At 46.1% G+C, this 15,244-nt stretch overlaps 1 protein-coding gene across 2 annotated transcripts in view; it reads left to right on the forward strand.

The window, feature by feature from the left end:
• FAM91A1 (family with sequence similarity 91 member A1) overlaps positions 1 to 15,244 on the forward strand; it is a 109,499-nt gene that overhangs the window by 6,013 nt on the left and 88,242 nt on the right. For both annotated transcript variants that reach the window (XM_077493302.1, XM_077493303.1), the window contains exon 2: positions 7,801 to 7,885. In XM_077493302.1, coding sequence (XP_077349428.1) covers positions 7,801 to 7,885 — 85 coding nt within the window. The remainder of the gene's footprint in view (positions 1 to 7,800; positions 7,886 to 15,244) is intronic.

The raw sequence follows: 15,244 nt of genomic DNA on the forward strand, positions 1-15,244 counted from the left end.
TACTTGGAACCCCCAAAGATTATATATATTTTAGCAGAGACCATAGGGAATAAAATGGCAATTGCTGCAATATTTTATGTTACACTGTATTTGGGCAGAGGTCTTTCAAACACAGTTTTTTGGGGAAAAAATACACTTCAATGAATAAAACAAAAACAAAAAACTTTACTGTTTTTTTTTTTTTTTTTTTTTTTTTTTTTGTTTGAAAGAGGATGTTACGCCGTGAGAAACGTGAAAGAGTCATGATCTATCTTCTAAGCAAAAAAATTATGATTCTCATTTTAACCAGAATCATGCAGCTCTAATGCACAGATCCTCCCCTCCTGCATTGTCTATCTGGGGAAGGCCTGCTAACCCAAGCAGAGTAGCCGACCTGCACATGCTCAGTTGTGTCTTTTATGCTGGAGAGAACATTTACTTGTTCTCAGAGCTAGCCAGGTCACATGATATTGACATCACACATGTGGGCGTGTATACAGGCTGCAGTGGAAATCTCCTCCTTCCTGAAGTCTCAGCACTGGAGAAACTGTGCAGTTCATCATGTAACCGTGGTATACAGATCATCCAGAAAGGTATATAGTGGCAATTAGGGGTGCAACGGATCAAAAAACTCACAGATCGGATCGTTCCTCAGATCAGAGTCACGGATCGGATCATTTTTCAGATCAGCAAATAATAATTAGCAAAAACCTGTAAAAATTCCACCAGCATATAGTCCCCACTGTAATATCCACAATCTCCCCCACTGTAATATTTGCTGGGTACGGCGGGGTATTGGCAGGGTATTGGCAGGGTATTGCTGGGAACTGCAGGGTATGGAGGGATGGCTGCTTCCATCTCTGGATCTCTCCCCTCCACTGTACAGATTAGTACAGAGAGGGGAGAGAGGAACCGGCGTCATGTCATGATGCCGGTTTGTTTACAAGTGATTGCTCAGTCGGAGCGATCACAGCGTAAACAGCCCGGGTGTAGAAAGATGGCCGCCGCTTCCTAAGGCTGAGACCGCGGATTGGGGCATTTGCCGATCCGAGCGGGGTGACCCGTTCAGATCACGGATCGGTGACGATCCGTTGCACCCCTAGTGGCAATATTTTAATGTAAAAAGAAAATTTATAAGCTGTGGGCACAGGTGGTTGGGTGGGGGGGGGGGAGGGGGTTGATGGTAAAATTTGCTCTATACAGTGAAATTGTAAACGCCTGGATGTTCCATTGATGAATATGAAGTCTAGATGGTTTGTAAATTGGACGTTGTCTGGAGATTGACCCAGTGGGCGGATGTGTGGCCAAAGTTCAGAGATCGTCCACTGATTTATAAATATGCCTCAGGAGGAGACTAACAGATTTGCATTGAGATAACGAAGGCAAAGTGCAACCCTAATGCAGGGAACAGCAACATTATATATCAGGCGGAATTACATCCAAAAATGTAATATATTGCGGCATACCAATCAATAGATGTGATGGCTGCATTCCTTTTTCTTTTGTCTGGCTTCCCCCCCCCCCCCCCCCTCTGTTTCACCTGGTGATCTGGCCAGTAACACACCTCCTGTGTTAGAGTGCCCCCATTCTGGATGAAGGAGCACAGGGGGGCACATAAGGGCAACTTTTTTCAACAAAGAGAAACCCTTAACCACTTGCTTACTGGGCACCTAAACCCCCCTCCTGCCCAGACCAATTTTCAGCTTTTAGCGCTGTCACTCTGACAATTGTGCGGTCATACAACACTGTACCCAAATGACACTTTTATCATTTTCCCCCCACAAATAGAGCTTTCTTTTGGTGGTATTTGATCACCTCTGGGTTTTTTATTTTTTGTTAAAAAAGAATTAAAGACAGATTTAAACAAAAAAAAAAAAAGTTTTATATTTTGTTCATAAATTTTACAAATAGGTAATTTTTCCCCTTCATTGATGTGCTCTGATGAGGCTACACTGATGGGCACCAATAGGCTGCCTTTCTGGGCACTGATAAGGTGGCACTGGTGGGCACCGATAGGTGGCATTGGGTGGCACTGAAGGGCATTGGATGGCACTGTAGGGCACTGATGGGTGGCAGTGATGGGCACTGATGGGTGGCAGTGATGGGCACTGGTAGGCGACATTGATAGGCAGCACTGCTAGGTGACACTGATGGGCACCACTGGTGGACATTGATAGGTGGCACTGATTGCTGCCACTTATGTACTGGTGGGCATTGATAGGTGGCACTGATTGCTTGCACTTATGTACTGGTGGGCATTGATAGGTGTCATTAGTGAGCATTTATAGGTGGCACTGATTGCTGGCACTTATGTACTGGTGGGCACTGATTCGTGGCATTGGCAGGAGGTACCGGTGGACACACATGAGGCGGCTTCGCCTCTTCCTCTTCGGGACCGATGTCCATTCAACAGAAGCCGGTGATCGGCTTTTTTTTTCTCTTCATGCTGTCAGCGTGAGAAGAAAAAACAAAACAAAAAACGATTGCCGATCTTCTGTTTACATCACGTGATCAGCTGTCATTGGCTGACAGCTGATCACATGGTAAGGGGCTGGAATCGACCCCTGACTCTGATTTGTGATCACAGCGTGTGCCCTTCAGGGGGGCGTGGCGAGCCTGCAGGGGAGGACACCTATTGGCGGCCTCCCGGCAAAGCAGATCCGCGCTGTAGCCGTCATTTGACTGTAGCGCGGATCTGAAGGGGTTAAAATAACTTTCCCGTTGCAGTAAACTCCTGCTAATAATGACTATATCTACAACTCGTGATACATCCGTGTGATGATCAGTGGGAAGAATCCTCCTCACACTTGTGGTCATTGGGAAGAATTTCCACCCTACAGATAGCTAAAAAGATCAGTGGTGTCCGTGGGAACTTATCTGAGAGGGAGACGTTTATTATTGCTCAAGGAAACCTGTGTTAAATGTTTAGCAGATTTAGATACACTAACAAGTTGAAGCCAAACTCCAGCTCACACTTCATAATCAGTTACAGCAAACAGTTTTTTTGTTTTTGTTTTTTTTTTCCTTTTTGGATAGAAAGTTTTTACATGTATAAATTAAAGCTGACCATTGTAAGCACCCCCGTCAGTGTTAACTGATTGGTCTCTTCCATGTGAACTGATACATTCTACTGGAGATTTTGTGCTGTGAAAGACTTGCTGGCCAGATCACCAGATGAAAATAGCCTAAAAAAAGAACACAAATGCTGCCATCCCATCTAAGAATTGGCTGCAATATAATACATGTTTGGGGATTAATAACGCTTTCATTTTCATTCAGCGGTAACAACCCCCGCCCCCAACAATTACACTGGATGTACGCTGCACCCTTCCTCATGTATTCCAGGCTTTAACCACCATCTGTCATTTTATTTCTTTCTTCTTTTAGGTAGATGACACCTAGGGTTTGTTTGCTCAGTTTGTAAATTGTTCAGCACTGCGAGAATTTGAGACAGGCTTATAAATAATGCATGGAGCAGCGCGGTGCTGAATGGGTAATATTGCCGCTTTGCAGGGCCTGAAATCCAGGCGCAGCTTAACACCCATCACCCGCACCCATCACCCGCACCCATCACCCGCACCCATCACCCGCACCCATCACCCGCACCCATCACCCGCACCCATCACCCGCACCCATCACCCGCACCCATCACCCGCACCCATCACCCGCACCCATCACCCGCACCCATCACCCGCACCCATCACCCGCACCCATCACCCGCACCCATCACCCGCACCCATCACCCGCACCCATCACCCGCACCCATCACCCGCACCCATCACCCGCACCCTCACCCACACACTCACCCACACACTCACCCACACACTCACCCACACACTCACCCACACACTCACCCACACACTCACCCACACACTCACCCACACACTCACCCACACACTCACCCACACACTCACCCACACACTCACCCACACACTCACCCACACACTCACCCACACACTCACCCACACACTCACCCCCACACTCACCCACACACTCACCCCCACACTCACCCCCACACTCACCCCCACACTCACCCCCACACTCACCCCCACACTCACCCCCACACACACTCACACTCACCCACCCCCACACACACTCACACTCACCCACCCCCACACACACACACACACACACTCACACTCACCCACCCCCACACACACACACACACACACTCACACTCACCCACCCCCACACACACTCACACTCACCCACCCCCACACACACACACACACACACTCACACTCACCCACCCCCACACACACTCACACTCACCCACCCCCACACACACACACACACACACTCACCCCCACACACACACACACACACACTCACCCCCACACACACACACACACACACTCACCCCCACACACACACTCACCCACATTCACCCACACACTCACCCACACTCACCCACACACTCACCCACACACTCACCCACACACTCACCCACACACTCACCCACACTCACCCACACTCACCCACACTCACCCACACTCACCCACACTCACCCACACTCACCCACACTCACCCACACTCACCCACACACACTCACACTCACACACACTCACACACACTCACACACACACACCTATTCTGACTTACCTGTGTAAGAAAGAAATACTCACCGGCCACTTTATTAGGTACACCTTGCTAGTACCGGCTTGGACCCCCTTTTGCCCTCAGAACGGCCTTCATTCTTCATGGCATAGATACAACAAGGTGTTGGAAACATTCCTTAGACATTTGGGTCCATAGTGACATGATGGCATCACACAGTTGCTGCAGATTTGTCAGCTGCACATCCATGATGCAAATTTTTCCACCACATCCTAAAGGTGCTCTATTGGATGAGATGTGGTGAGTGTGGAGGCCATTGGAGTACAGGGACCTCATTGTCCAGTGGTGAGATGATTGGAGCTTTGTGATATGGTGCATTATCCTGCTGGAAGGAGCCATCAGAAGATGGGGACACTGTAGTCATAAAGAGATGGACATTGTCAGCAACAATACTCAGGTAGGCGGTGGGGTTTAAATGATGCTCAACTGGTACTAAGGGGCCCAAAGTGTGCCAAGAAAATACCCCCCCCCCCCCACACCATTACACCACCACCTGCCTGAACCCTTGATACAAGGCAGGATGGATCCATGCTTTCGTGTTGTTTAAACCAAATTCTGATCCTACCATCTGATTGTTGCAGCTGAAATGGAGACTCATCAGACCAAGCAACATTTTTCCAATCTTCTATTGTCCAATTTTGGTGATGCTGTGTGAATTGTAGCCTCAGTTTCCTGTTCTTAGCTGACAGGAGTGGCACCCGGTGTGGTCTTCTGCTGCTGTAGCCTATCTGCTTCAGGGTTGAATGTGTTGTGTGTTCAGAGATGGTATTCTGCATACCTTGGTGGTAACGAGTGGTTATTTGAGTTACTGTTGCCTTTCTATCATCTTCAACCAGTCTGCCCATTCTCCTCTGACATCAACAAGGCATTTTTATCCACAATGGCCGCCTACTGGATATTTATTTATTTATTATAAAGTGGCCGTTGAATGTATGTGCTTGCCTATTTTTGGGCCGCTCTGGCCCAATTGCGTGATCCAGATCCCCTGTGGCAGTCAGCGGGAGAGAGGAGGGAGCACCCGACAACAGCTGGTAATGGTTGGAAACGTTGGCATCACCCTTAGGCCTCATGTACACTGCTGCAGGTAAACGAACGTTCAAAGGCACTTGGATGCTTTTTTCAGCTGCTCCTGAACTATCAGGGTTGTTTAATGTTGAGTTTAGAGGCTGGCACTAACGCAAAAAAATGAGTTCAGACGCTGAGTTTAGAGGCATTTCAAGCACCAAATGCTTCTTTAAAAAAAAAAAAACGAAACGGCAAGACACGAGTTACCACATTGCGATTAGCATTTTTGGCTATTTAAAAATAAATAATTGTTCATCCGCCAACACCCCCCCCCCCGGACACAGTGCCCACACCTTATAAATCTTTTTTACGTGAAAGTACTGCCACTATATACCTTTTTGGCTGATCTGTATACCACTGTCAGTGATGAACTGCACAGTTTCTCCAGTGCTGAGAGTTCAGGAAGGAGGAGATTTCCACTACAGCCTGTGGTACACAGTGTGATGCCAATATCATGTGACCTGGCTAGGTCTGAAAACAAGCAAATGTTCTCTCCAGCATAAAAGACACAACTGAGCATGTGCAGGTCGGCTACTCTGCCTCTGTTAGCTGGCCTCCCCCAGATAGACAGTGCAGGAGGGGAGGATCTGTGCATACAGGATCAAACAGCCCTTTTACACAATGCAGAGGATTAACCCCTTAAGTTCCACAGTGAGTATAACAAGCATGCTATGCTGCATATACCGACTGATTTTACTGTTGTGGGTTTAGTAACACCTTAAGCTGCTATTGCCCATCCATTGTCAACACTTCCTCCCCTCCCCTGCTGCTGCTGCTGCTAACTGACACAGGGGAGCTGGATCGCGTGACTGGAGTGGCATGTAAATAGGTAAGTATATACATCCTTCTTACACTGGTTAGTCAGTATAGGTGTCAGGAGGGGGGAGGAACCTTTTTTTTTTTTAAGACTAGCTAAAGCGGATTTCCACTCGTTTATAAGTTAATTAAAAGTCAGCAGCTACAAAAAGTGTAGCTGCTGACTTTTAATAAACAGACACTCGCCTGTCCCGCAGTCCAGCAATGCGGCCGCCCGAAGCCTCGCTCCTCTCCCACCCATCCTCTCCACGGCCCTGGCATTGTAAGTGTGGGCCGAAGCTGTCACAGCTGGGTGCACACCGCGCATGTGCAAGTCGCACTGCGCTCTCTTAGTGGGCAGGCAATCTTCTGGGACCTGTGATGTTTCCCAGAAGATTGTAGTGAGGGAGAGGAGGAGTCACCTAGGAGGCGAAGAGACCAGGGCATGGGAGCTGGGTACCTGTCAAAACTAGGTACCCGCTCCCCCCCCCCCCCCCCCCCCAAAAAAAAATGACATGCCAAATGTGACATGTAAGGGAGCGATGAATGCTTAAAGCGGAAGTTCCATTTTTGTTTTGTTTTTCTTTAAGTTTATCCTGGAATTCTATTTTTACATGTTCACTTCTAGGAGTCCTATGGCTGTGTGACTGCAGTGGGTTGTGCTTTGATGACCGGGACTGATGGGAATGGTTTGGTGTACGCTGCAGAGTACTGTGAGATCATTTACCACCATATCGATGAATAAATTATTGTACACTGGGTATTTCCTCCTCTCCTGTTTATTAGATCTTTGGTCTCCTCTGATCATTTCATTCCTGCAGTCTGTGACGGCTATCAGATCCAATCTGAATCTATAAGACCTTTTTCACACTGGGGTGATTTGCAGGTGATACAGCGCTAAAGATGGCACCTGCAAAGCGCCCTGAAAGAGCCGCTGCTGTGTCTCCAGTATGAAAGCCCCGAGGACTTCCACACTGGAGCGGTGCGCTGGCAGAACGGTAAAAAAAAGTCCTGCTAGCAGCATCTTAGGAGCGGTGAAGAAGCGGTGTGTATACCGCTCCTGCCTATTGAAATCAATGGGACAGCGTGGCTATACCGCTGGCATAGTGCTGCTGCAGCAGCGCTTTATGGTGGTTTTAACCCTTTCTCAGCCGCTAGCGGGGGTAAAAGCGCCCCGCTAGCGGCTGAATAGCGCTGCGAAATTGGCGGTAAAGCGCCACTAAAAACAGCAGCATTTTACCCCTGACCCAGTGTGAAAGTGGTCAAACTCACATCTGTACCTTTTTTAGAAAACACAATATTATATCAAATAATTCCTTTTTTCTAAACGTTTTGTTTCTGCAGAGCTTAGGAAACTCACAGAAGGACTATGAGAAGCACGTCATCCTGTACAGTATTCGGAACCAGCTGAGGTACCGCAGTAATTTAGGTAAGGAGACCATGTACTCTGAGAACACAGCACAGCCTGTGCCGGATCCGGCTCAAGTCACAAATGCCGGAATAAAGAGGCTGATTCTAATTTTATTGAACAGAATGAAATGATTCGAATGCCTGAAATGGTTTTCATAATTGAATCTGCTGCTTCCTGTTTCTTTTCAAAGGCCACTTAACCATAAATGCAAAGTCCCTTTTTTTTTTTTAAAGTGTACCTGAATTTGAAACTGCAACATGTTCACTCAAAGAGGAACTTTAGTATAGAAAAAAAATGCTAGCAGGAAGGTTTTATTGCAGATGATATGTCTCCTCTGTAATAAAAGCTTCTTAGCTTACTGCTATCAAGTCTCCAAAGATTGTACATTGAGCCGTGTGATGTACAGTCTTGACATGCCCCAGGTGCCAGAATTAATAAACTCCTGTGAACATGGCATGGGAGCTTATGTCACCCTGTGCTTGCGAGATTCTTCTCTATCCTGGTTTTCTGCCTATCTATTACAGCGCTCCTTCAATGTCACCTAAAACTCTGTCTCCTCCTCTCCATTGCCCCTTTCTGTGGGGGTCCCCCAAGGCTCTGTTCTTGGACCCCTTCTCTTCTCTATCTACACCTCCTCCCTTGGTCACTTGATAACCGTCCACGGTTTCCAATACCACTTTATACGTCGATGACGCCCAAATCTATCCGTCTACTCCTCGCCTCACTCCTTCAGTCTCCTCTCGCATTACTAACTGACATCAGCATGGATGTCGTACCACTTCCTTAAACTAAATCTCTCTAAAACTGAGCTATTAATATTCCCACCTTCATGACTTTTCCATCAAAATCAACAATGCAACTATTGGCCCCTCCCCTCACGCCATGTAATCCTAGACTCTGACTTGTCTTTTTAGCCCCAAGTCCAATCCTTGTCAAAAGTTTCTAGAATTTACCTCCGTAACATCTCTAAAATTCGCCCCTTTTTAACAAATGAAACCACCAAGCTCCTCATTCACTCCGTTGTTCTTGTTGGCCTTGACTATTGCAACTCCCTTCTCATTGGCCTGCCTCTCCATAGGCTATCCCCTCTTCAGTCTATCATGAATGCTGCTGCCAGACTTATCCACCTTACCAACCGCTCACTGTCTGCCAACCCTCTCCTCCAATCCCTACACTGGCTCCCAACCCACCCAACAAATTAAATTCAAAATATTAACCACAACATACAAAGCCATTCACAAATCTGCCCCGAGCTACACCACCAATCTTGTTTCCAAATATCACCTAAGTCGTCCTCTCCGCTCTTCTCAAGACCTCCTACTCCCAAGCTCTCTCGTCTCCTCCTCCCATGCTCGTCTCCAGGATTTCTCCAGAGTCTCTCCCATCCTCTGGAACTCGCTACCTCAACCTGTCCAGCTATCTCCTACTCTTGCTACCTTCAGGCATACCCTGAAAACTCATCTTTTCAAGAAAGCCTATCACGTCTCCAAATAATCTCCTACCACTTTCATCAGCTCATTCCCCACAGTTACAACCTTTTGTACCACCTGCTCCACCTTATTAGATTCTAAGCTCTTCTGAGCAGGGCCCTCCTAACCCTCTTGTATTTTTTTGTATTATAACTGTATTGTCTCCTTTTTATATTGTAAAGCACTGCATAAACTGTTGGCGCTATATAAATCCTGTATAATAATAACTAGAAAATGCATTTTCTGGAGAAAATGCGTGGGAATGCTGAATAGCATCATATTGCCTCCATCAAAACTGGCCATCATATTCCTCTATTATAAATCAGTACATGGTGTGTCTGTGCTCTCCCCCACTGCCCATCACTGTGTGTAAGAAGCTTTGGTAACCATGGAAACAAAACAGACAACAAAAGCCTAGATGCCCTAAATTTAATGACATTTTCTGAAGTGATCACTAAACTTAAACCGCTTTTTCACAAAAACGATAAAAGATATCAAACTGAAAAATATAGCCAGATAGCTGAATATTTTGTGAACATTTTAAAGTTTGTTTGGTGATTTTAAGGATTTTAAGGATTTTAAGCATGCTCTCATTGACTTCAATGTTAAAAAAACGTGTAAAAAAAAAGCTTAATATTTTAAAAAGTATAAATGGTAGAAAAAAAGTTGAAGAAGACCCATCATCAGCTGAAAGAGCTGAACATTTTAAAAGTTGAATGGCTTTAATAGCTGAAAGTTTTCAGAAGTTACGCAGAGCCAAAAAACGTACGGAATAATAATAAGATTAATAAATAAAAAACAAATGACAATAGTGGGACTGCTAAAGCAGTCACACTAATCAAGGATGAAGGCAGAAGAAGGCCAGGCAAAGACGTTAGCAGCAGCGAGGGAGCTTGCAGACTTTCCATAATTGGAGGTGAGGTGCATTGCGCTTTAAAAGCCCGCTCCGCACTTCTGTATATACTTGCCACCCTTTTTTACTCACACCACTGTTTGTCAGCCTGGAGTAAAGACATACAGTACATACTGTGCAAAAGTTGTAGGCAGGTGTGAAAAAATGCTGTAAATGAAGAATGCTTTTAGGAGTAGAAGTTAGAACCCTTTCACACTGAGGCAGTTTTCAGGGGTTTTAGAGCTAGAAATAGCGCCTGCAAAATGCCTGAAAACTGCCTCCCATTCAGTGTTTTCACACCCAGGTAGTGCCCTTGCATGACGTTCGGGAAAAGTCCTGCAAGCAGCATCTTTGGGGCAGTTTGGGAGCGCTGTATACATCGCTCCCAAAACGCCCTTGGCACTCAAAGTGATTGGAAGGCGCTGCAACACAGAAGCACCCCGCTAGTGGCTGAAAAGCATTGCTTAAACAGTGGTGTAGTGCCGCTTCACCGCTAACAGCGTGAAAGCAGCCTGAAAGTGTTACTAAACCCACAACACTAAAAGCAGTCTTTATATGCAGTAAAGCATGCTTGTTATACTCACTGTAGAACCTAGGGGGTCCTGCCCTTTGGTGTAAAAAGGCTTTTTGATCCTGTCTTCTCTGATCCTTCCTTTCTTCCATTGTTTCCAATCCATCTCCTTATAGAACAGAGCCTTGGGGGCACTCTGCACATTCTCAGTTTGGTGTGTATTGCAAGAGATTTTTTTTTTTTGGGAGAGGGGGAGGGGGGGGGTGCATGTGATCAGCACAGGTCCTATCGGCACTGTCCAGACAAGAGGGTCAGGGCTCGTGCAGCCTCATAGGACAGTCACAGGAGAAGGGAAACTCCTCCTATAAGCTTTAACCAGTGCTTGGAGCGGACGCTGATGAGAAAAAGTATTTAGAAGTTTATATTTAAAAAAAAAAATTGCATTTCCATGTTCTGTGTACTGTGGGAGACCAGATATAGTGAATGCAGGCTCCTGGGTTTAGTAACACTTTAATCATAAAGCCCCATGTAAAATGATTTTAACTGATTGATGGCCAATTCCACTACTTTTTAGTGGGCGGAGTCTGGGAGTGTGGCCCGTGCAGTCATGACAGGGCAAGGTTGCCAGCATGCGCAGCAAAGATTGGAAGGTTTAACCTTCAAGAAATAAATGACAGAAAACCATAAAGGTTGTGCCAGAGCCACTCCAGAGAATGCAAAGCACAAGAGAAAGGACATTTATTAAAATGCAGCCTTATGAAAGATAATAGTGAGCCCTGGTTCACACTGCAATGCCTGTGATTTGCACAGGAATTGCACCGCATTCCTGTGCAAAACAAAAGAAAAATCCCAGCTGAACTTGCCGGACAGCCTGCAACCAACCCAATTATCCTGTCTTACAGTATCTGTTAAAACAGGGGTTTAGTCTGCACACATTTGGAAATATATGGGTAAGCTGCAGCCCATGCCAAGGCTCCCCATTTTCTAAAGTCCTAAATCAAAATTTTGAGAGCCCCCATGGTGGAAGCACATGCATTATAATGGATAGGCAGAGGGCAGGTGAGCCTGGAGGGAGCCCACCCTTCCTTAAAGGCACAGGGAGGCACTGGACACCCAGCATATAGCACCTCGACATGTGATTCTCTGCTGTGCTATTTAAGCCCATTCAATTATGGCTCAAATCGCACCACATCCGCATGAAAAAGGTGCGGGCAGGTTTGCACTGAAACCGGATCACATGGGTGTTTATCTGGTTCAGGCAAACGCGCTGCACTTTAAGACCTGTTTTTAAGGATGTTTTTCACTTTTAATTGACACCCGCAGCAGATTATATGAACACAGTTCCATTGCTATGCAGTGCGGCAAACGCACAGGAATCGCTGCACCATATTGGTGTGAGCCAGGGCGGAAAAAGCGCATCCCCATTGTCAACCTTCTTCGTCAGTTGTAGGCGAATAGCACTATATTTTACCAGGTTTGACATTTCATGTTACAATCTCATCACATCACCACTTATCCACAAAGATATGTTAAGTTCTGATTCTGCTGCCTGTTATATACTGATACTTCAATTTTAGCTGACTCAGAGGGGATGGGGAGGGGGGCAGGACAAGCGCCTTCAGATTACATACAGTGAGAATCACCTGTTTACTTGGCGGCCTCTGTAATAGGAAGTCCTGTCGCCTGGGAATCCATTGGACTACTGTTCTGTATATCATGGGAGATTCTCACTGTATGTAATCTGTCGGTGCTCATCCCCGCCCCCTCCTTGTCCCCTCTAGGCTGCAGATGGGCATCGATCAGGCCGCACTGAAGGCAGCGGCGAGGCTGCCACATTGATGGCAATGGTGAGACCGCTGTATTGATGGTGAGGCTGCTGCATTGAAGGCAATGGGGGGCTGCTGAATTGATAATGGGGAGGGGCTGCTGCATTGATGACAATGGCGAGGCTGCTGCATTGATGACAATGGCGAGGCTGCTGCATTGATGGCAATGGCGAGGCTGCTGTACTGAAGGCAGTGGGGGGAGGGGGCTGCTGCATTGAAGGCAATGGGGATGCTGCTGAATTGATCATGGGGGGGAGGGGGCTGCTGCATTGCGGGCAATGGCGAGGCTGCTGCATTGCGGGCAATGGCGAGGCTGCTGCATTGCGGGCAATGGCGAGGCTGCTGCATTGCGGGCAATGGCGAGGCTGCTGCATTGCGGGCAATGACGAGGCTGCTGCACTGAAGGCAATGGGGGGGGGGGGGGGAGCTGCTGCATTGAAGGCAGCGGCGAGGCTGCCGCATTGATGGCAATGGTGAGACAGCTGTATTGATGGTGAGGCTGCTGCATTGAAGGCAATGGGGGGGCTGCTGAATTGATAATGGGGGGGGGGGGCTGCTGCATTGATGACAATGGCGAGGCTGCTGCACTGAAGGCAATGGGGGGGGGGGGCTGCTGCATTGAAGGCAATGGGGATTCTGCTGAATTGATCATGGGGGGAGGGGGCTGCTGCATTACGGGCAATGGCGAGGCTGCTGCATTGATGGCAATAGTGAGGCTGCTGCACTGAAGGCAATGGGGGGGGGGGGGGGGAGCTGCTGCATTGAAGGCAACGGGCAGGCTGCTGCATTGATGACAATGGTGAGGCTACTGCACTGAAGGCAATGGGGGGGGGGGGGGGGGCTGCTGCATTGAAGGCAATGGGGAGGCTGCAGATGGGCACTGACCCTTATTTTGCTTCTAGGTTCCTTATTTAAAATTAAAGTTTTTTTTCCTTGAAACTTCCCTCCTAAAATGTGCATGTTATACCCCGATAAATGCGGTATATAGGTGCAGAGCTGTTACGAGGGGGTCTGATGTGGGTAGTACTCCCCTGTACCCCAGAAATCTGGTTATTTGTGTGTGTGTGGGGGGGGGGGGGGGGCTCCAGGCAAATTTTTAGGAGGCTTACTGTAATCAAGGTATGATTGTGAACCTTAGTGTCTAGCTGGAATTTAGCTTGGCGTTGTCCCCATTACAGGTTTGCTTCAAGCCTGAATCAACATGTTCAAGGGCAGGCCGTGTTTACTTTACTGCTTTGAACACCCTGCAAACAGCTCACACAATATCCACACAGTCTCCATTGCCACTACTGCAACATTCTTATCTAATAATCCTTTCTTCTTCTAATAATCCCTTCTGTGACAATGTCTCACAGTAAATGGTTTGGACCCTGTATGTAATTTTTTAATTAATAATTGCAATTTGAATAAATAATTGGAGGCCTTCAGAGGGCATCTAAGAGAACACCAGACATCAGATATAAAGATCTGGGGAACTATACAGGAAACAGAAGCAACTCCACACCAGTCCAAATTAGAGCTGCACGATTTTGGCTAAAATGAGAATCAAATTGGCTTATAATAAAGATCACGATTCTCGCAGCGTAACATCATCTTTCACATTATACAACAAAAATTCGGCTAACTTTACTGTGTATTCTTTCTTTTTTTTTTCTTTTAACTTGCGTTTGAATAAACCGTTGCGCAAATACAGTGTGACATAAAATCTTTATTCCCTAGGCGGGTCTCTGCTGAAAAAATCTATATAATGTTTGGGGGTTCTGAGTAATTTTCTAGCAAAAAATATTGATTTTTAACTTGTAAGCAGGAAGTGGGGGCGTCGGCGGTAAAGCGCCGCTAGATTTAGAGGCGCCTTACCGTCGTTTTCGAAGCTCTTTTAGGCCGATAATAAAAAAATTAAAAAAATATATATATATATGTGTGTTGAGTCAACAGCGGATCAGAGGAGGAGCCTCTGCGGGACAGAGATGACAGTTGCTCTTTAAAAATTATGATTAAATTTAGTTGATTTAAATCAAATCCATATATAGTTTAAATATTCTATTATAAAATGTAATATATATATATATAAAAATTACATTTTATAATAGAATATTTAAACTATATATGGATTTGATTTTAATAATAATTTAATCATAATTTTTAAAGAGCAACTGTCATCTCTGTCCCGCAGAGGCTCCTCCTCTGATCCACTGTTGACTCACCAACAGTTCCATTCACTTTAATGGGATGGCTGGTGATGTGGCAGCAAGTGAGTGGATGCCCGCTGACGGGCGCTGCCATGATGGATCTGAAATGACAGGTGTTCTTTAAATGTAAGGACTTATTCCTGCTGGTAGTTAGAATCTTCTAATATTTGCAAACAAAATGAAGGTTTCCTATTTAGAATAATAAGCTGTCAGGTTAGTAAAACAGCGATATCAGAACCGATTCAATCATACAGTTTGTATTGTACATAGATTTGCAAAACAATGGGATAAAAGAATAGTCCTGAACTTTGTTTTATCTCATGGTTACTGCGAAATTGTATGAATGCATCAATGCAGCGCATGTTATCTCAGCTTGCAGAGCTTGGATTCATTGAATGAGTTTACTAAAAATGTAAATGTTGCAGAATATACAACCTCATGCTATTTAACTCCATTTCATGCTGAATAAGCGGAATCATTAATATATCAT

This window comes from Lithobates pipiens, unplaced genomic scaffold (genome assembly GCF_037356315.1).
Source record: "Lithobates pipiens isolate NorthernLeopardFrog02 unplaced genomic scaffold, aLitPip1_a1.2 Scaffold_19, whole genome shotgun sequence".
Lineage (NCBI taxonomy): Eukaryota > Metazoa > Chordata > Amphibia > Anura > Ranidae > Lithobates > Lithobates pipiens.